The 21,106-nt window shown below is 42.0% G+C and overlaps 1 protein-coding gene across 1 annotated transcript; it reads right to left on the bottom strand.

Annotated features, from left to right (window-relative positions):
- Positions 1-7,158: 7,158 nt before the first annotated feature.
- On the bottom strand, positions 7,159-20,637 carry LOC101976868 (butyrophilin subfamily 3 member A2). The gene is made up of 9 exons (XM_078020235.1): positions 20,534-20,637; positions 18,670-19,017; positions 15,612-15,893; positions 15,305-15,505; positions 15,022-15,042; positions 14,903-14,929; positions 13,065-13,091; positions 8,916-8,942; positions 7,159-8,561 (listed from the first exon to the last, which is right to left on the bottom strand). Exons 1-9 carry the CDS (start codon positions 20,604-20,606, stop codon positions 7,885-7,887), a joined length of 1,683 nt encoding a protein of 560 aa, XP_077876361.1. The 5' UTR covers positions 20,607-20,637; the 3' UTR covers positions 7,159-7,884.
- Positions 20,638-21,106: the final 469 nt, after the last annotated feature.

Below are 21,106 nucleotides of genomic sequence, written 5' to 3' on the forward strand. Positions count from 1 at the left end.
ATTAGAAGCCTACAGGATGCCAAATGTGCAAAATCATAAGAGATCCACACCTAGACACATTATAATGAAGATGCCCAACATACAGAATAAGGAGAGAATTTTAAAAGCTACAAGAGAAAGGAAGCAGATTACATTTAGGGGTAAACCAATCAGGATAACAGCTGATCTTTCAACACAGACTCTGAAAGCTAGAAGATCCTGGAATAACATATTTCACAGTGAACAGTTAAGGAGCCAGCGACTACTTACATCATCCTGAGAACTGTGACCATAGCAATATGTATATTTGTATATGAACAAGATAGTATTTTTTGCTGTATTTTTTGCTGTATTTTTACACATGCTACAGAAATACAGAAGACAATTAGAAATTATTTTGAAAACCTATATTCCAATAAAATAGAAGATAGAGAAGACATCGATAAATTTCTTAAGTCATATGATTTGCCCAGACTGAGTCAGGAGGATACACACAATTTGAACAGACCAATATCAATGGATAAAATAGAAGATGCAATCAAAAGACTACCAACCAAGAAAAGCCCAGGACCAGATGGGTATACAGCGGAGTTTTACAACACCTTTAAAGAAGAATTAATACCAATACTTTTCAAGTTATTTCAGGAAATAGAAAAAGAGGGAGCTCTTCCAAATTCATTCTATGAGGTCAACATCACCCTGATTCCGAAACTATACAAAGACACCGCAAAGAAAGAAAACTACAGACCAATATCTCTGATGAACCTAGATGCAAAAATCCTCAATAAAATTCTGGCGAATCGGATACAAAGGCACATCAAAAAAATTGTGCACCATGATCAAGTGGGATTCATCCCTGGGATGCAAGGATGGTTCAATATACAGAAATCAATAAATGTTATTCACCACATAAATAGACATAAAGATAAGAACCATATGATCATCTCCATAGACGCAGAAAATACAGAATTACAGAAGACAATTAGAAATTATTTTGAAAACCTATATTCCAACAAAAGAGGTGAAAGACTTATACAATGAAAACTACAGAACCCTAAAGAGAGAAGTAGAAGAAGATCTTAGAAGATGGAAAAATATACCCTGTTCATGGATAGGCAGAACTAACATCATCAAAATGGCGATATTACCAAAAGTTCCCTATAGGTTTAATGCAATGCCAATCAAAATCCCAATGGCATTTCTTGTAGAAATAGAGAAAGCAATCATGAAATTCATATGGAAAAATAAAAGACCCAGAATAGCAAAAGCAATTCTAAGCAGGAAGTGTGAATCAGGCGGTATAGCGATACCAGATTTCAAACTATATTACAGAGCAATAGTAACAAAAACAGCATGGTACTGGTACCAAAACAGGCAGGTGGGCCAATGGTACAGAATAGAGGACACAGAGACTAATCCACAAAGTTACAACTATCTTATATTTGATAAAAGGGCTAAAAGCATGCAATGGAGGAAGGATAGCATCTTCAACAAATGGTGCTGGGAAAACTGGAAATCCATATGCAACAAAATGAAACTGAATCCCTTTCTCTCGCCATGCACAAAAGTTAACTCAAAATGGATCAAGGAGCTTGATATCAAATCAGAGACTCTGCATCTGATAGAAGAAAAAGTTGGCTCTGATCTACATATTGTGGGGTCGGGCTCCAGATTCCTTAATAGGACACCCATAGCACAAGAGTTCATAACAAGAATCAACAAATGGAACTTACTTAAACTAAAAAGTTTTTTCTCAGCAAGAGAAACAATAAGAGAGGTAAATAGAGAGCCTACATCATGGGAACAAATCTTTACTCCTCACACTTCAGATAGAGCCCTAATATCCAGAGTATACAAAGAACTCAAAAAATTAGACAATAAGATAACAAATAACCCAATCAACAAATGGGCCAAGGACCTGAACAGACACTTCTCAGAGGAGGACATACAATCAATCAACAAGTACATGAAAAAATGCTCACCATCTCTAGCAGTCAGAGAAATGCAAATCAAAACCACCCTAAGATACCATCTCACTCCAGTAAGATTGGCAGCCATTATGAAGTCAAACAACAACAAGTGCTGGTGAAGATGTGAGGAAAAGGGTACACTTGTACATTGCTGGTGGGACTGCAAACTGGTGCGGCCAATTTGGAAAGCAGTATGGAGATTCCTGGGAAAGCTGGGAATGGAACCACCATTTGACCCAGCTATTGCCCTTCTCGGACTATTCCCTGAAGACCTTAAAAGAGGGGATACTGGGCTGGGGATGTGGCTCAAGCGGTAGCGCGCTCGCCTGGCGTGCGTGCAGCCCGGGTTCGATCCTCAGCACCACATACAAAGATGTTGTGTCTGCCGAGAACTAAAAAATAAATATTAAAAATTCTCTCTCTCTCTCTCTCCTCTCTCACTCTCTCTTAAAAAAAAAAAAGAGGGGATACTGCCACATCGATGTTCATAGCAGCACAATTCACAATAGCTAGACTGTGAAACCAACCCAGATGCCCTTCAATAGATGAATGGATATAAAAAAAAAAATGTGGCATTTATACACCATGGAGTATTACGCAGCACTAAAAAGTTACAAAATCATGGAATTTGCAGGGAAATGGATGGCACTAGAACAGATTATGCTTAGTGAAGCTAGCCAATCCCTGAAAAACAAATACCAAATGTCTTCTTTGATATAATGAGAGCAACTAAGAACAGTGCAGGGAGGAAGAGCAGGAAGAAAAGATTAATATTAAACAGAGACATGAGGTGGGAGGGAAAGGGAGAGAAAAGGGAAATTGCATGGAAATGGAGGGAGACCCTCATTGCTATACAAAATTATATATAAGAGGTTGTGAGGGGAATGGGAAAATAAACAAGGAGAGAAATGAATTACAGTAGATGGGGTAGAGAGAGAAGATGGGAGGGGAGGGGAGGGGGGATAGTAGAGGATAAAAAAGGTAGCAGAATACAACAGTTACTAATAGGGCATTATGTAAAATTGTGGATGTGTAACCAATGTGATTCTGCAATCTGTATTTGGGGTAAAAATGGGAGTTCATAACCCACTTGAATAAATGTATGAAATATGATATGTCAAGAGCTTTGTAATGTTTTGAAAAACAAATAAAAAAAAGAGAGAGGAAAAAAAAGATATTTTAAAGGAGGGTGCATCTCAGCACTAAGGTAATAAGTTATTGTGATTTAGATGCTTCTATCAAAGTCCAGAAACACATAAATCATTTGAACAAGGAAAAATTAATATAGGCTTATTCATGCCTGAAGCCCTGGGTTTATTCCCTAGCACTGAAAAAAAAACAATTAACAAGTAAAATGTGGTTATCTACTAAAAGAAGTAAAAAAGAAGGCCCCAAAGAATGCAGAAATGGCATATATAACGAGCAGATACTACCTCTTGGAATGAGGCAGAGTAGCCAAGGAAAGAAAAAATGTACGAGAAGGACCCAATGAGACTGAGGAGCAGAGCTCATGGAGGAAGATGGACCATGGCCCACTGGAATGTTGAAAGGGATCTGTAATGCTTCGATTAACCAGGTGTAGTCTATCATAACACACACACACACACACACACACACACACACACACACACACACACCCTGCTCGAACATTTCTGACACCAGATGTATGGGATTTTCCACACCAAGTTATTCTCCAATTCTCTGCATTTATCTGGGGCTCCTATAATCCAACTAAGGAATTATCAGAGACTCCACAGGTTAAGTAGACCCCACAGTCTTACAAGTATGCCCCCATGACTTCAGATGACAATCACAAGATGACTCCTGAAGTTCTGAAGTTGTTGTCACTGTAAGGAGATCCAATGAAGTCTCTCCATTGGAAGAAGAAACCTCTACTTAGACCTTCAGACCCTTGCCCATACTGCAGAAAAGACGAAAGAATGTGTTAGGCTTTAGCAAAGAGAGGAAGAGCATCATTAGAAGGTGAAAAGTGAATATAGGAACCCTCAGAGAATAATGTGGACAATCTCAAGAGCAAAAAGAGACACACAACCAGGGATTAAGGTCAAGTTTTTTTATCAGGGTACAAATATAGAATATATGATCCAAAGGGACAGGACTTCCCTCAAGATTTGGAAATATAGGGCAAGATGGTTTTCTGTTAGGGAATCTGGTCTGGTATGTAGTTTTCAGCTGATTGATAAGGCGATTAATCCAATCAAATGTTAGCCCCTAGCTTCATGAGGCTAGTAGTGTGTTTCTATTGGAATCTTGTTCTGCTTTGCTTCATTCCAGAAAATTATGTGGAACTTGAAAGTTATAAAGTAACTTATGGGATTGTTTGGTGTATTTTTATATTTTGGTCTCTTTCAGTCCCTTAAGCTTCTTTGTCCAGGTCAGGAGCAGTTCACAGTTCTTGTTCCACATCCCAAAAGACATATTTCTCCTTTAAAGAGATTTTTCTCAGTATCCCTAAATTTCTATCTCATTCCCAAGGCCAATCCTCCACTCCCAAGATCCATCCTCAGACTGGATGATTTTTCTACAATCATTTGCTAGAATGGCTCACAAAACCAAGAGAAACAACTTTGTTTACTAACCAATTTATTATAAAAGATCTTGTTCATTGTGAATATCCAGATGAACAATGAACATGCACATAGGGTGAGGCCCACAAAAGTCTCCAGCACAGGAGTATCTGTCCCATGGTGGAGTTTGAGAGGCACCACCCCAACATACACATGGATGCAGTGTTGTTCATCAAGTCAGATGCTCCCTCAATGTTTTCATGGAGGTTTCACTGTGTAATTATGATTGATTAAATCATTGACTGCTGGAAATTAATTAACTCAACCTTCAGCCCTATTTCCTCCCCTCTTTCAACTTTCTACTCATAAAATTTGTTCCTTTGGCAACTTTCCACCATCCTGCGGTGACCCAGAAGTTTTCTAAAAGTTATCTTATTAACATAAACTCAGATGGCTGAAAGGGGCTGGTTATTAATAACAAAAGACTCTCCTTTCATCTCCATCAGGAAATTCCAAGGGTTTTAGGAGCAATTTTCAGGGAGAGAAATCACTTTTTAGGAACCCAGGGCAGAGACTAAAAATATGGATAAAGGTATCAATATAGACAGTTCTTACTAGGTCACCAAAAAGTGAGCCTTCTGCACACCACTGGAAGCTGCATCAACCAGGAAAAGCAGACCAGTGTGGAGGCCCATATCTGTAATCCCAGCAGTTTAGGAGGCTGAAGCAAGAGGATCACAAGTTCAAAGCCAGCCTCAGCAACCAGCCAGGCCCTAAACAATGCAGGAAAACTGTGTCTCAAAATTTAAAAAGAGCTGGTGGTGCTGGAGTTGTAGCTCAGTGGTGAAGTATATGTGAGGCACTGTCTTTGATCCTCAGCACCACATTAAAAAATAAACTAAACAGGGCTAGGGATGCGGCTCAAGCGGTAGCACGCTCGCCTGGCATGCGTGCGGCCCGGGGTTTGATCCTCAGCACCACATACAAACAAAAATGTTGTGTCCACCAAAAACTAAAAAATAAACATTAAAAAATTTCTCTCTCTCTCTCTCTCTCTCTCTCTCTCTCTCTCTCTCTCTCTCTCTCTCAAATAAATAAATAAACTAAATAAAGTTATTGTGTCCATCCACAACTTAAAAATATATATATTTTTTTAAAAAGGTTGAGGATGTCGCTCAGTGGTTAAGCATCCCTGGATTGAATTCCTGGTACCAAAAAAAGAAAGAAAGAAAGAAAGAAACAGAACTACCTTGCCTTGCAGTGGCCCCTCTACTGAATTGTACCAACAATCTCACATTGTGTCAGTTGGCAAAAAAGTATATACAAGATCCAGTTCCATTAACACAAAGAAGAACAACAGAGAGAATTTGGAACAGAAATGCAATGAAATGATACTGGACTCTGTCCACACCTTTGACTTTAATCTTTATCTATGCAACATGTTACACCATTTTACAAACATTTGAACTTCCATAAAACAACAAATCTACCATGACAAAGACACCTGACAAATGAAGAGGTTCTTATCTGTTCCACAAAATAAGGAAAGAAGCACTCCAGTCACTGTATACTACACTGCTATATTATTTACTCTTCAAATTCAGTCGGTCTTGTTGACTTTACTATTACCTAAAAGGTAACAATTTGTATGGAAAATCATAAATATAGAAGAGAAATAAAGCAAATGGTCAATAGATAAAAATACACACATATACCACAATCAAAGAGAAGATATACAAAACCAATATGACCTTGTTTCTAGAAGTACTGTGTGTTATATGTACTCTCTTTCTTCCAATTCCCATTCTGTGTTTTCTCTCCCCCAATCAGAAAACTGGTAAAGTGAATACAGCTTTATTCTTGCAGAGTCTAAGTCTTAATAGTTCTGTCTCTTCTTGTTTGCTGTGGTTTTCCATTAACCCTTAAGATCAGACTTGGAACTACTGAGAGGAAATATACTAACTGGACCTATGCTCATGGTCAAAGCTTTCTGAAATTCACCTTGCATCTGAAAATTCTCTTTTTCATTTATGTTTACTTTAGTAATTCTTGCCTTTCCTCAGTTGCAGTATTGACACAAAAGAGGAATGGTGGGAAAAATCAGAAGGTAGCAGGAAGGGTGGATATGATCAAAGTACAATATATGCATGTAGGAAATTGTCACAATAAAACCCAACATTTTGTACAATGAATATATACTAATAGCTTTTAAGGGAGGATCCATTCCCTTATCCTTAATTCTCTGGATTAACATATCACAATATTCTCAATGGTACCAGAAAGTTACTGAGGCAGGGAAAAACAAGTATATTCCATTCATCCCAGAATAGGAAGCAGATACCATAGAAAGTTGTTCTCTTCTCTTAAAACTCCATCATTTAAAAAAAAAACCTCCATAATTTATTAGAATTTGGAACTGAAATTTCCAAATTATTTCAGATATCCTCCAAAGGCTCATGTGTTAAAAGCTTGGTCCCCAGCTGGAGGCCCTTTTGGGAGGTTGTAGAAACTTCAGTAGGTAGGGACTAGGAAACAGGAAGGAAGTGGGTAAATGTGGTTGAAGACTATGACTTGTCCTGGGCCCCTTATTTCTCCCTCCCTTCCTCTCTCTTACTTTCTCTCCTCCCTCTCCCCCTTTCTCTCTCCCTCCCTTCCCCCCCCTTTCCCTTTGTCTCCCTCTCTTGCCTTCTGTCTGCTGTGAGGTGAGCCACTTGCTCCACCACCTGTTCCCTGTCATGACATGACATTCTGCCTCAGAAACAATGAAGCCAGATGATTATAACTGTGAGGAAAATAAATCTCTACTCCTTTAGGTTGATTTCTCAGTATTTTGTCGCAGAGACAAAAAGGTGACTAACAACTATCCATTTCCCTGGAAATTTTTGGATGATAAACTTTCTGGCATCTGATAGTCCAAATCTGAAAAATTAGAACTGGGGACGCTTCTCAACCTCAAGAGTCCTCTACTAACATGCAAGTCAAGTAATGTGATCTCCCCTTTGTTTGAATTTTTTTCAGACAGGGTACCACTAAGGTGCCCAGGATGGACTCAGATTTATGGGCTAAAGTGATGCTCCTGCCTTAGCCTCCCCTGTAGCTGGGAAAAGAGGTACATGCTGTTAAATCTATTTAAAATATTTTTAATACCAAAAAATATATATATCTCCACATTCTCTAAACCAGTTCCAAAACAGTCAACTTTTATCTTCTGCTATCTGAATATAAAACCTGAACTAAATTCTCATAACCACACATCTGATATGAACAAAGAGCAGGAGGACAAGCCCACTGAGCCTTCCAATTCTCATCTCAGGGGACTTTGCCACAGGGAATCTGTAAACCCAGGAACAGCCACAGTGAAGGATCACAGCCAGCAAGGGACAGTATGAAGACAAAACCTTGCAGTATCAGGGAAGTAATGGAGAGTCAGCCGCTGGGGGAGCACCATCAACACCACAACCTGAGCTGAACCCCTCCCTTGGGGTGCTCAGGATCTCCTCCAATGGAGGTGAATACTTAAGGGGTATAGGGAGCCTCTCAGAACCACTTGCCATGGAGCAGATGGTCATGGACACACCTCCATACATAAACATAAAGTATGGAAAGAGAGTTCCAGAGAAGGAAGCTGGAGGGAAAGAGAAAATGTGGGACCCATCAATCATGTTATAGAAGGAGACATCCCCTTCACTGTAGTCCAGGAAAACCCCAACCCTGTAGGTATCCTTCCAAGGAGATAACCAAGTCACAGGATCAGTCCCAGCAAAATAACAATTGTCCCTTTTCCCCATGACCCAAAACCCTCTATCTGGTATTTCCATGTATAAGCCTGGCATTTTTGAATTTTTCCTACAGACTCCCAGAGTCCATTTGCTGAAGAATTCATTATTTATCTCCACTTCCCAGTAACATCTTCCTGATGTGATGCCCTCAAGACCCAACACACTGCATTTTTCACTAGGGAACGGGATGGAAGTAGGTAAACGTGGTTGAAGATATTTCCAGGGATATTTCCAGATCAGACACGTCTTTTCATGAGAGACAGAAAGTCTGTGGTGAGCAGAGTCTGGATCCAGAGTGACAGGCCCTGTTGAGAGAGTTATCAATCATGCAAGGTCCTCACCGGCCCCAAGACAAAGCACATAGCCACCCACCACCTCAGAGCCACATAGCTGACTGAGCTGAGGAGGGCATAAGACTCCTGAGATATGAGTCTTGTAACTCAAGTCCATGTCCTCAACCAGGAGAAAGAGCCAGAGGCTGATTTGGGGGTAGACATGTGACATGACCCTTGAGAACCAATACCAGTTTTGTGACCATCACTTCTGCCACAGGAACATCATTGGTGATGCCAGTATCTCAATCACCATAGAGAACTTAAGGAGAATCCAGAAGCCATGAGGGCCACAGGAGGAACATCTAGAAGCACACAGTCACTCACAGGCTTGGAATTTTTCCTTCCGCCAATCTACAAGAGAACACATCTCATATCAGGGATTTGCAGAGTCTGTACACATCAGGGTCAGCACCCAGTCTTCTGAAACACAGCAATGTGGGAGGAAGAAGGGAAAAATCTGTGTGAAAACATTCAGCTGCTGTATTTATATCTTAATCACACACACACACCTGCTCTCACACACACACCACTAATACATAAACATGAAGTATGGAGGGGCCACTGCATCCTTCCCATGAAGACTAAGCCAAAAAACTTAACACCCTGGAATCAAAAGGCTGGATATCAATCTGAAAGGTCATGTTCAGATTTAACTACCAAATAAGGCTTTCTCAAGACACAAACACACAACCATCCTGAAAACTAGGTTATCTTGTGATACAATTGATGTTATAAAAATTTCCAAGACCTCCTTTTACTTATAAAGAACTGACTGTGCCGAAATTGTAAGGTTACCTCTAAGCCATGAGTCGAGAATTACATCTAGCTTAGCTGAACTTGGAGGATGACTAGAAATCATGAGTGCAGGGAACTCAAAGAAATATTACCCAGTTAGGAGGCAATGGAAAGGGTTTTAGGAAGGGAGAGAAAGAAATTCAAAGTAGGAAACAAACACATCCAGTGAGAGGTCAATACTAGGCCAATAGGAGCAAACATCCTTACAGATATGGGAGAACCCAAAAATTTTGAACCTAGTAATTTGCCTCACACAAGAACTCCCTGAAGAGATTGAAAACTTACAGCTATAATAGAACCCATAGTCCTAAACTCCAGAGTGTGTGAATATGTTAAATACATGACTAGGCAACATTACCAATGTAATTAAGGTTCAGGTTCTTGAGCAGGGGAGATTATTCTGGATTCTCTGGATCAGTCCAAACTAATCACATGAACCCTTGAAAACAGAGACCTTTCTTGGCTGTGGTCAGAGAAGCAGACAGAATTACAGAAACAAGGTCAAAAACATGCTGTGTTGCTGCCTTTGAAGATGGAAGAACAGGCCCTCAAATGAAAAATTACAGATGGCCTCTAGAAACTGAGCAAGACAACGGCCTCCAGAAAGGAACACAGCCTTGTTCATACTTCCTTGAACTTCTGGCCTATAAAGATGTAAAATAATATATTTGTGTTGGTTAAAGTTTGTAGTAATTTCACAGCAAATAGAAAACTAATATGCCTACATAGGTGTCACATCCAACATGGAACAAAGAAAGCACTGGCAGAGAAATGTGCTTGCAGAAAACATGACACTCCCTGTCTCCTGCACATAGGATGCTGAGGACCCAGAAAATATCACATGCTCTGCTAGATGATGAAGAGACATATGAGTCAGTGAACCAGAGAAGGTCTGAAGTTCAGAGGAAAAAGCCCAATGGCAACCAGGAATAAGTGACACAGAACTTGGACTTTACCTCAGGGTCAGGGGAAGGGAGACCAAGCATGAGATGAGACCTGCCTTTTCTCAGGAGACCCAACCCAGGATCTTATGAACCAGTTCACACTAGACTCCTGATGGTGAGGACCTGAAATAACTAAAAGAAAATACATGCCCACTGTCCCAAGGCCACATAAGTCTCCTCCAACCTCCATACTCCCTTTAGGAAAGAAGATAGAAAGGTCATTGACCAAAGCAAAGTCTATATATGTAATACACTCCAAAATGTATTCAACTGGAAAGCTTTTGCTTCCAACAGGGCAGAGCCTCAGGAACAAGATTAGAATAATTAAAATAATAACTAAACAACATTTTTTCTTAAAAATTTGTGTTTAAAGTTGTGCTCCCCATAACCACTAATACAAGTTCAATCACATACAGTGGTATTTCCATCTTTGTTGAGCTTCTTCATAGAAACTAGATAATATAAAATGGCTGAGCAGACCCAGATGACCCTTGGAGAAAAGTAAATTTTGTACATTTTTCACCAAGACATTAGTTGGTATCCTATTATAATTTTACATATAATAACTGACATATTAGAAGAAGAAAAGAGAAGGAAGCAGACAGGGGAGAAAAAGAAAAAAAGTGAAAGAAAAAAACTTTTGAGAATTTCCAAAAAAGTACGATGTTATGTGCCTTAATGCACTCTTCACATAATTCCTAAAGAAAATTTGAATATATGACTCATTTTTACAATTTCATGAACAAGATGAGATCAGACATTTTTCCACCTCACATTATGTACCTCTCAATATGAAAGTGTTAATTCTACTATAGTAATGGTGTTTATCCTTACAAAATAAAAGAGTATGCAAGTTATACATGAAAACATATAGACATTAATTCAGCAGAGAATGGGGAAATGGTAAAAAAGACTATTTGATCCTTCTTTTTTTAATAAACATATGTGCAAGAAAATCATTAGGATTCTCAAAGAGTGTTCCTCAAACATCTGAATCCAAAGCCTCCTTGATGCCATGGCTCACCCTTCTCTGTGTCTCACAGTCCATATCCCTGATGTCAAAAAGTAATAACAAGAGCAGGAAAAGGGAAGATTATACAAATTCAGATGGCACAGATCCTAAACTAACCCCCAGAGTTAAAGAGTCCTCTGGATAATCTTTCATTGCATTGGAAACTGCCTTATCATATGCCTGTCCTAACTGCTACTGGAAGGAGGAGGTGGTCTCATTATCACAGGCAAACTCAATAAGATGATTACTCAGAACTGGCTTAATAGAATTCACACACACACAAGTATTCATTGAACCCTCTCAAAGATGTATCAAGAAGTTGGTCACATTTCATGCACACAAAGAACCTGCAAATCCTCTTCACACTCAACTCAAACCACCTTGTATGAGATTTTCCAACGCCCACTGCTTCAGCACACCCAAAATTTCATTATGAATCTTGGGCACTCTACTTTCCTTGTCATCTCCTCTCTCGTCCCACCTCATCCTTTCTTCTCTGATTTATTCCCAACCCTTTCTCAGGTAAACAATTTTAAACTCTTCAGCTTCCTCCTTTTATGATCTTCACACATTAAAAAGAAAATCAAAGACCAAGCCCAACAAGCAAAGCAAAGTTCTCTTTAAAGCAGAGAAAATTGTTGTGAACATTAACTTGCATTTTGTTCCTGTAACACAAACACAGAATGTTGCATATCATTTTAAGTACTTCACAAACCCCCCTAAGCATCCTGGACCCCAAATTCAGAACACCAGAATCTCATTTTTCAGCAACCAAAGTGCTTAGAAGAAACCCAACTAGGAAAGCGAGTCAGAGTAGAAGGTGGCCGAGAGAAGAACTATATCCTGAGGACCAGGAAGAAATAAGAAAACCAAACCTGAACCCAAAGGGTAGAAATCTGGGGTAAAGGGAATACAGAATCAAGGTCCCACATTAGGAAGATATAAGTCCCAAGCTGTAAAATATAATTTCTGAAATTTCATGGAGACCAGCAATTCCTATTTACATAGTTCCAACCCTGCTCCATGCAGGCTCTGCTCACAGCTGAACTCTCCAGTGTCACTACACCAACAACAAATACCAGTCAAACACAATGTTTTCAGGGGATACAGCTAACACTAACCTGCAGGGGAGGATGGGCCTAGAACAGGTTCACTCCTCAGCACCACAACATGAGAAAACAAAATTAAAATTAAAAAAGACATTAGGGAAATTACCAAAAATGAAGAATGATTGAGAGTTTGGTTGTGGCTCAGTTATAGAGAGCTTGCCTAGCATGCGAGAGGCACAGGGTTCAATACTCAGCACCATATAAAAATGAAATAAAGATGTTGTGTCCACCTACAACCAAAAAGAAATGTTTACGAAAAATAAAGAATAATTTAAAGACAGGATGTGAGATGAGTTCTATGATCCAATCCCAAAGAAAAGTCCCTGTTGTCTTCCAATGCAAGTTACAATCATTTTTCTCTCCATTTAGGAGAATTTTGCTTTCCTGTTGTGCTTGGCTTTGGTTAGTTTGGGCAAGGGACAGATTAATGTGTGACGATATGAAAGGAAAAAAAAACCAAGAGAAGTTAAAAGTGTTTACTGGGAGGGGTGGGAAACAAATTAGAGAAGAGAGAACAGGAAAACCCATCCCATCCTGGGTGGAGGCCACTGCACAGAAGGACAGAGGAGGAGCCTGGAGGAGGGAAGGCCAAGGACACATCAGAGTCACTTACCTGCATACAGGGGGGCCTTCCTCCAGGCTGAAAGGGAACACACAGTGGTGAGACCACAGCTAAAATAAGCCTGCTCGGCATGAATGTGCCTGCCCTGGCCTCCCTTCCATTGGAAAGATGAGACTACCCACAGGAGGAGAGAGCCAGAAAGGAGATGGCCTCTTACAGTATGCAGGGACCACAGGGTATTGTGGGAAATCCCCTGGACCACAGATCAAGACGGCTGCTTTACAGGCCAACTTCTACCACGGTCCCACTGCTTCCTCTCTGTCAGGAAACTTTCTGCCTCAAAGCTCATAAAAATCCAAATTCTATCTTTCTTTATTCGGTTTTGCTGCTAAGGATAAAAATTATACTCTGTGAAAATATTTGAGAGAATAAAATATAAATCATTCCACAGTTATCAGAAGGCACCATTATATCAAGGCTTTTTCTAGCAAAGATATATTTGGGAGAGGGGTGGAGATGTAGCCCATGGTAGAGGGCTTGCCTAGCATGCACAAAGTGCCAGGTTCACAACTCAGCACCACAAATGAAAAAATAAAATAAAAATCTTAAAAGACATTTGGGAAATTACCAAAAATGAAGAATGATTTAAAGACAGGAATGTGAAGTGAGTTCTGCAGTAAAAATGCCCAATTTTTCACAGGTGAAATGTTTCTAGAGAATAAGAACCACTATTTCAGGAAATATTTGGTTCACTCCACCACATTCCCACCTGTGGAGAGCAGCCCACTTGGATTAGGACCTTTGGGAGCTCGAGAAAACATAATCCCTGGAGGGTGATTTCTTGGGAGATGAACAGAAGGCCACACTCCTAAACTCAATGACTCCATTTCCTTATATGGATCATTTAATGATATCTTAGTATCTGCCTTTTTTAATATTTTTAGTTTTAGATGGACACAATACCTTTATTTTATTTATTTATTTTTATGTAGTGCTAAGGATCCAACCCTGGGCCTCATACATGCTAGGTGAGCTCTCTACCCCTAAGCCACAACCCCCACACGCCCGCCCCGTTAGTATCTGCTTTTAAGCCTCTAGAAGCAGACCAATAGCTAGATGTATTGAAGGTGAAAAAACAATATGCTTACACCCATCCCGCACCGGTGATGGGAATGGGGTTCTCCTCAGTGGAATGAATTGGCTGAAAAATAAAAGCTAAGAAACATGAAATAACGAAAAAACCCACTGGACACAGAAAATACTTTCAGAAAGAGGGGACAGGACAGGCTAGCCAATCATACAGATTGAGCTTTTATACTAAAAAGGTAAAATGGAGCCCATTCTTGGTTTCTGTTATATCGGGGAAGATCAAAGGATCTTAGATCATAGAATGTTCTTCACCAAAAAAAGTTATAGGTGGGCTGTCTGGTTCCCAACGAGTTACACCCATCCCCAGAATTACTATGAGAAATCTTCCTAGTAGGAATGAGATAAAGGTCATGTGTCTTGGGAAATCTGTTGCCTGGAAGAGCCAAGGATAGTTTCCAAGGTTAAACCTAAAACCTCCCTGGCTGCCATACCTACAGAAGACCTCAAGAAATTCATGGATGGCTTCTTTCACAATATAATGGGCAAGCCAGGGTTGAAATAAAATGCAGAATACATGACAGACCAGGGGTCACCATCACACCCATGTTTCCAAGCTCTAGGTAGGAAACAGCAGCCCAGATCTAGGAATGCCCAGGGAGCAGTGTTCTGGCTTCCACTAGCTTCTGATTAGCCTCCCAGGGATGGGGACCCACAGGTCTGTGCCTAGATAGAAACAAGAAAAGAGGACACCAGATCACAGGCAGGATAAGAAAACCAAGGATACCAGGAGAGTCACTCACCGGACAGATAAGCAGCTTTCCTCTGATCTAAAAAAACAACACAGAAATGAGAAGAGGTAGGAACTAGAAAGTCCACTACCATCAAATCATAGAAAATTCAGCAGGAAAGCAGAACTTACTGAGATCTGTCTGGAGTTCATCTGAAAGAAAATAAAAACCAGTGTGAACGCCCATCCCCTAGAAAAGAAAAGACTGTGTGCCCGTAAAACCCAAGAAAAAATATTGATGCTAGAATTTCTACCTACACACCCACCCAACATCACCAGTCTGTCCTCTCTGATCTCCTCAGTCACCTACACTGGTCCCAGGACCCTGGATCTCCCTAGAGAGCTAGACCTCAGACTCTGGCCCCTGTCAGCTGTCCCTCACCACCAGGTCTGCACTTGCCCTGTGGGGTCTTACCAATGGTCTTCAGTGCCTCTTCCTTTGCCTGCTGTTTCTCCTCCTTAATCCGCCGCAGATCCTCCTTTTCCTGCCTCACCTGCATCCTTCTGGAATGTTCTTTTCTGATAAAATAGCTAGGTCCCAAGAGTAGGAGCCCCAGCATGGTCAGGATCACAGCAAATGCTGGCTTCCAGGGAGAAGCCTGAGGGAAGAAGGGCTCTGTGGCCCAGGCAGACAGAGGTCAGGGGCACACCCAGGAGAGCCAGCACACTCAGAGAGGCCAGCCCTCCCCACAGCTCTGCTGGGAGTGGGAAGCAGCACTGACCTGGGATGTAAATAGCCATGGCCTTCTCCTGGCCCAGGACAGGGTTGAGGACAGAGCAGGTCACATTCCCCACAGAACTGTCTCTCACCACCAGAGTGGCCTCCACACTAAATAGCTCCTCAGTGTCTTGGGTGTGGGCCTCAGAAAGCGCTGGAAACTTGTTTCCACTGAGGTCTCTCCACTGCACCTGGGGCTTTGGGAACCATCCTGAGGCTTTGCACACCACACGCACTCCATCCTCTTCTGGCCCTTCTATGTGCACTTGGGGGGCAGAGCCCATCCCTGTGGGAAGGAAGCTGTGGAGCCCCAGGAGGCCACCTTGGGCCCTGAGACCCCAGAATTGCCTACAAATTACACAACTTGAGGGGAGATATTCATGTTGAATTCTTGGAGTTATAGGGGAAGAGAGAAGAAAAGGAAGGAGCACAGGGATTCACACAGGGCAGTGGGCTCTTCTCCCCAACCATGAGGCCCAAAGGAAACAGGAAGAATTTGGTCTCAGGGCTCCCTCCTTGACTCTCCAGTCTTCTCACCTCATACACTGTCCTGGGACATCTGCCTCTCTGTGTGTATCACTTCCAAAATTCTTCCTGAATTCTCTTCCCCTATACCCATGTTCCCATGAGTTATTTTTACCAGGTTTCCTCACATACACTTGAAACTCAAAACTCCACAACTGAATTCATAAATTTGCACCACTTGTGATAAAATGATTAAAATAACCCAATTCCTCACCCTTCTTCAAAGCCAGTTCTCCCATTTCCACTATCTTTTTACTGCCTTTACCTTCTGCCTCTGGCCCAGTCCTGGGATTTGATTTACCCAATGAAAAATTAGTTAATGTGACTAGTGCAGAGGTTTGAAAAGCACTTGCACCTTGGTTTTACTCTCTGCCATTTCCACAGGAGGACAATCTTGGGCTGCCCAGTGGAGGATGGGCTCATGTAACATTGCCTGGTCCACCTGCTACAGCTGCCCTAGGTCAGACACATGACCACCTGAAACATGAGCACACACAACCAAGGTGCACCTGGTGAACTTTTCAGCTGACTTAAGAACAAATAAAAATTACAAGTAAAAAGCTTAATTCTCCCTGTTGAAAAAAAAAAGAAGAAGAAGATTCTATCCCTTTTTCTTATACCATTTGCTTTAGGAACTTTCAGTTACAAATCTACACTTTCTCCTCTTTTAAGATGTTTATATATTATTTTGAAAACTGGTTAGGTTTTCTGCCAGCTTTGTAACTCAGGAATGCCTTTCTCAAGAACCTGGGAACCATTTCTTTGAAATGTAAACATCAGGTAAGATAGAAACCCTTTGCCTCCTTTTCTGTGGAAAAGTAGGAGCCTAACTTATGAGGGCATCTTGCTCCAAGTTGTAAACTACTTCCTGTCATAAAGCTGGAGGAGTTTATTTTGCTTCCAGATAAAGCCTGTTAGATGACACAGATGGTCTCCAAAACTGCCAGGTAAATTTAGGATGAGTTATATGGAACAATAGTGCTTTGAGCCCTATTGAGGATTTGTTATTCTTCATCTTTGAAACAAGTATACAAAAGATTATATATGCTTGGCTCTAAAAAGAAAGATGAAATTCTTTTCTGGTTGTGTGATCCGTTCACAGATCATCAAAATATGTTTCACACTCTGGTTTGATGCTTATTCACTAATAAAAGTGTTTTCTCCTAGCATGGGAGATTTTGTTTTTAATTATATTTCTGAAACATGACCAAAGATGTATGAATAAACCCAAGTGAGATTAGCCAAGTTCAGCCCCAATTAGTTGAACTCCCTTAGTGCCTAAATTAAATACATTTTTATTGCCAGATGCATCTGAGATTGTAGCTGTTTGTTACACAGCATTATTACAGCAGTAGAACTGACACATAATTATCAATAGTCCTGTCACTAAACAACAAATAGTTCAAATAAAACACTGGAAGTCTCTGAAGTCTTCTCCTCGCCTTCCAAACGTTGTACCCACAAATCTATTCAGTTGACTCTAGTTTCTAAACCTGTCTGACCCCTCCTCTCCCACCCCACTGCCATGCCTCAGGTCAGGCACTCATTCCCTCCACATCATAACTGCACTCCAGGCCTCCTTGCTCACCTCCCATCCATCCATTCACAGCTGCCAACATGAGCATTCCCAGCATGGCTCTGTTTAGGATTCCCCCTACTCTGCATCCAAACTCCATAACACAGCACACAAAGCCTTTACTGACCTGGTAACTGCCTTCCTCTCCAGGAGTTCTCCCCAAACTCCATTATCTGAGACCCTCAGGGCCTCAACCCCAAGAACTATCTGGTCAAATGAAAGTAGCCACTTGTAGCCACAATCACCATGTTGTCTGCCCTCTGCCTTTTCACCTTCCAGCCCATCAACATCCAGGACTCTTGTGCTAGCCCAAGTGTCCACTCCTAATGACCTCATCTTGACATCTGTGAGTGGTGTTAACACAGGACCATCTCTTTACTCCAGTATTGCCACTTTCCTCACTCCTCCTACCAACCATGATGGCGTCATTATACTCAGAATAAACAACCATACTCCTAACACAAAGGTTTCATACCAGGTGCTCCATCTGCATGAAACTCTGGCCCCCCAGATATCCCCCTGGCTAAATACCTACTTCCTTTGAGACTTGTTTAGACTGTCAATAAGACTCTGCCCAATTCCCTATATAACACTGCAGATTGTCCTAACTTCCCAGCCCACATCCTGAGCCCATTTCTTAAATCTACTTGGTCTTTTGTCATAAGTACTTATCACCTTATGCCATCTTGTACTGAATTCTTTCTTATAATTTTTCTTCCTTTGTCTCTAAACTCCTCACTGCTGAGATCTCTGTTATACTGATATATCTCTGGTGCACAGGACAAGTTCCAAAATATTTTAGATGCTCCTTATACAGTGTTTGTATTGAATCAATTAATAAAAGATGAGTCATTTTTTCTCCATTTCACCTATAAAATGTAAGGCTAAATTAGATGATCCCTGATATTCCCATCAAACCCAGTACTCCCAAGATCTCCAGAATAGACATCAAGTAACTAACCTGCCACCTTCACTTCCAAATCGGCCTCTTCATAGAAGCCTCCATGTCTGAAGAAGCAGGTGTACATTCCATTGTCAGAAATCCGGACCTTGCGGAGGTGCATGGCAGCATGCCCCTCAGTAAGGCAGCCCCTCACCAGTGAGGTCCGCCCTCTGTACTCAGCCATCTGCTCCTCAGTCTGTTCCCGTTGGTTCCAGTAGATGAACACTGTTTGTGAGAATGTGGTGCGGAACCACCCCAGTTCCATGTTCTCTGCATTCATGGCTGGGACTAGGGAGCAGGGCAGTATGGCATCCTCGCCCAGCACTGCCACAATGGGGTGTCGAGGGCCAACAACCTGGAACTGCTCTGTGGACAGAGACATAGTGAGGAGAAAGCTAGAGAAACACAGATCAAAAAACAAGAACACATACCATCAGGTAGGAAGGCCAGGAAACCAGGGGCAGGGGCCATATGAGATGACCCTAGAAGTATGATGGATTTGGAAGATGTTTTCTTACCATTATGATGTGACCAGAAATGATGCCAAAGACACTCCCTCATTGTCTTCTGCTCCTGGTCCCAGGCCCTCCCATGAAGAATTCTCTAATTCAGTGATTCTCAAACTTTCATGCATCAGAACCACAAGGCTGCCTTATACAGCACACATCACTGGACCCCCCTCCAGAGTGTCTCATCCACTAGATCTAGGGTAGGCCAATGAATGTGCATTTGCAAGGAGTTCCAAGGGTGGACTGAGGAGCACACATTGGGACCTGGGAACTATTTGGGAACCCCAGGTCTAACTAACCCCTGTCTCAGGACAAACCTGAAAACTGGCAAAGAGCATACATGTGGCCTAGGTCACACTCTGGTCATTCAGTCACACCCTGGAAATTCCCCTCTTCCTATTCTAAATTATTTACTTCAATCTATATTTTTCTCCTCCACTGAGGGAGGAGAGTAATACATATGCACTTTAAAACACAGAGTCTGCTGTGAAAATCCTGCTCCCGTCATTCACAGAAACACCCATCACTGCATGTTCAAGAAGCAAGTTCACCTCACTCTCCACCCCCTTGGTGCTCTTGGGCTTCTGAGGCTACCACATGACTCCTCTGCAGGACACGCTGCAACGCCTCCAAAGAGCTACTCTCAAGCCCTGTGCTGCTCCACTTAGTCTCAGTCACCATTAAATTTCAACTGGAGGATGACTAGGATTCCTGACCTCAGTGATCCTTATAACACGTGAGTTAATCCATGTTGCTGCTCTGCTCAAAGCCTCCACAGGGCTTCCCACTTCTCCCTAGGCCTGACAAGGTGGACCCTCCTTCCCAAAACCCCTCTGAACTCACCTGCTACTTTTCTCCCCATGGGCTTAAATCCAGCCAACCCTGGCCTCTGAGCTTCCTCACACCTCAGCACACTGCCAGCTCTGCACAGGCTCCTCCCCCTGCAGGAACCTTCCTTCCAAATGGTCCTACACTCACTCCTCCTTCTCCAGGGTTATGTTCCCATCTACACACCACCTCACTGAACACTGCTGCCTGCCCACACCTGCCTTCCATGACTCTGACTGCCCACACCCTGCCCTGCTGCATTTCCCATCACAGTCATCTATGGCTAGTTGCAGTTATTACTCACTGTCTCCTGCTAGAAGGTAAACTTTATGACAGAATTTCTGTCTGATTCTTTCATAGAATAGCACCTAACAATCAACATTTCATTAATATTTCAGGAATAAAATGAATGAATGAATGAATGAATGAATGCTTGCAGCACAAAAAAAGGCAAGAAAACAAAAAAAAATGAGGAAAATGTATTTTCAAATGTTTTTATATCTTGCCTTTTAAAACCACAAAGGAAGACAGATGGGGACACTCACCTGTGGACAGCTGGACAAGGAGAAGCAGGGAAGTGAGACAGCAGAGCAAGGAGCGACTGCAGCGCCCTTCCATATTTTAGAGCTGGGGAGAGAGATGGGGCTGAGGGACAAGACCTGCAGGCAGGAGGCAGGTCCAGCCCAAAGCTCCAGCACCTCAGCATAGAGAGCAGGGCTCAGGGCTGGACAGCAGTCCCCTGCTGGAGCAAAGCATTTCTTGTTGGCACATCATACTAACAGGGTGCTAGGCCCCCCACAACCCAGACACTGACAAACAGCTGAGCCCAGGCTCCTTCCAGCTCTTCTGGGAAGACTGTGGGACCAGGAAACCATTAGAGTTACCTGGTAAGAAACTGTTCCTTCCTTTCCCACCCCAACCACAGGGCAGCTCTACTAGGCCCAGGTCACCAGGCTCTTTCTCTCCCTATACCTGGAGCTCTGTGGTGGAAGGCATTCCTCTATCTCTCTGTTATTCCACACCACTCATGACCCCCAGAAAGGAGGGCCCAGACCCAGGGTCTCCATTATGAAGAACATGCAAGCTCCTGCTTGCCTCTTCTTCTGCCCCATAATTAT

Source organism: Ictidomys tridecemlineatus, chromosome 8, assembly GCF_052094955.1.
Source record: "Ictidomys tridecemlineatus isolate mIctTri1 chromosome 8, mIctTri1.hap1, whole genome shotgun sequence".
Taxonomy (NCBI): Eukaryota; Metazoa; Chordata; class Mammalia; order Rodentia; family Sciuridae; genus Ictidomys; species Ictidomys tridecemlineatus.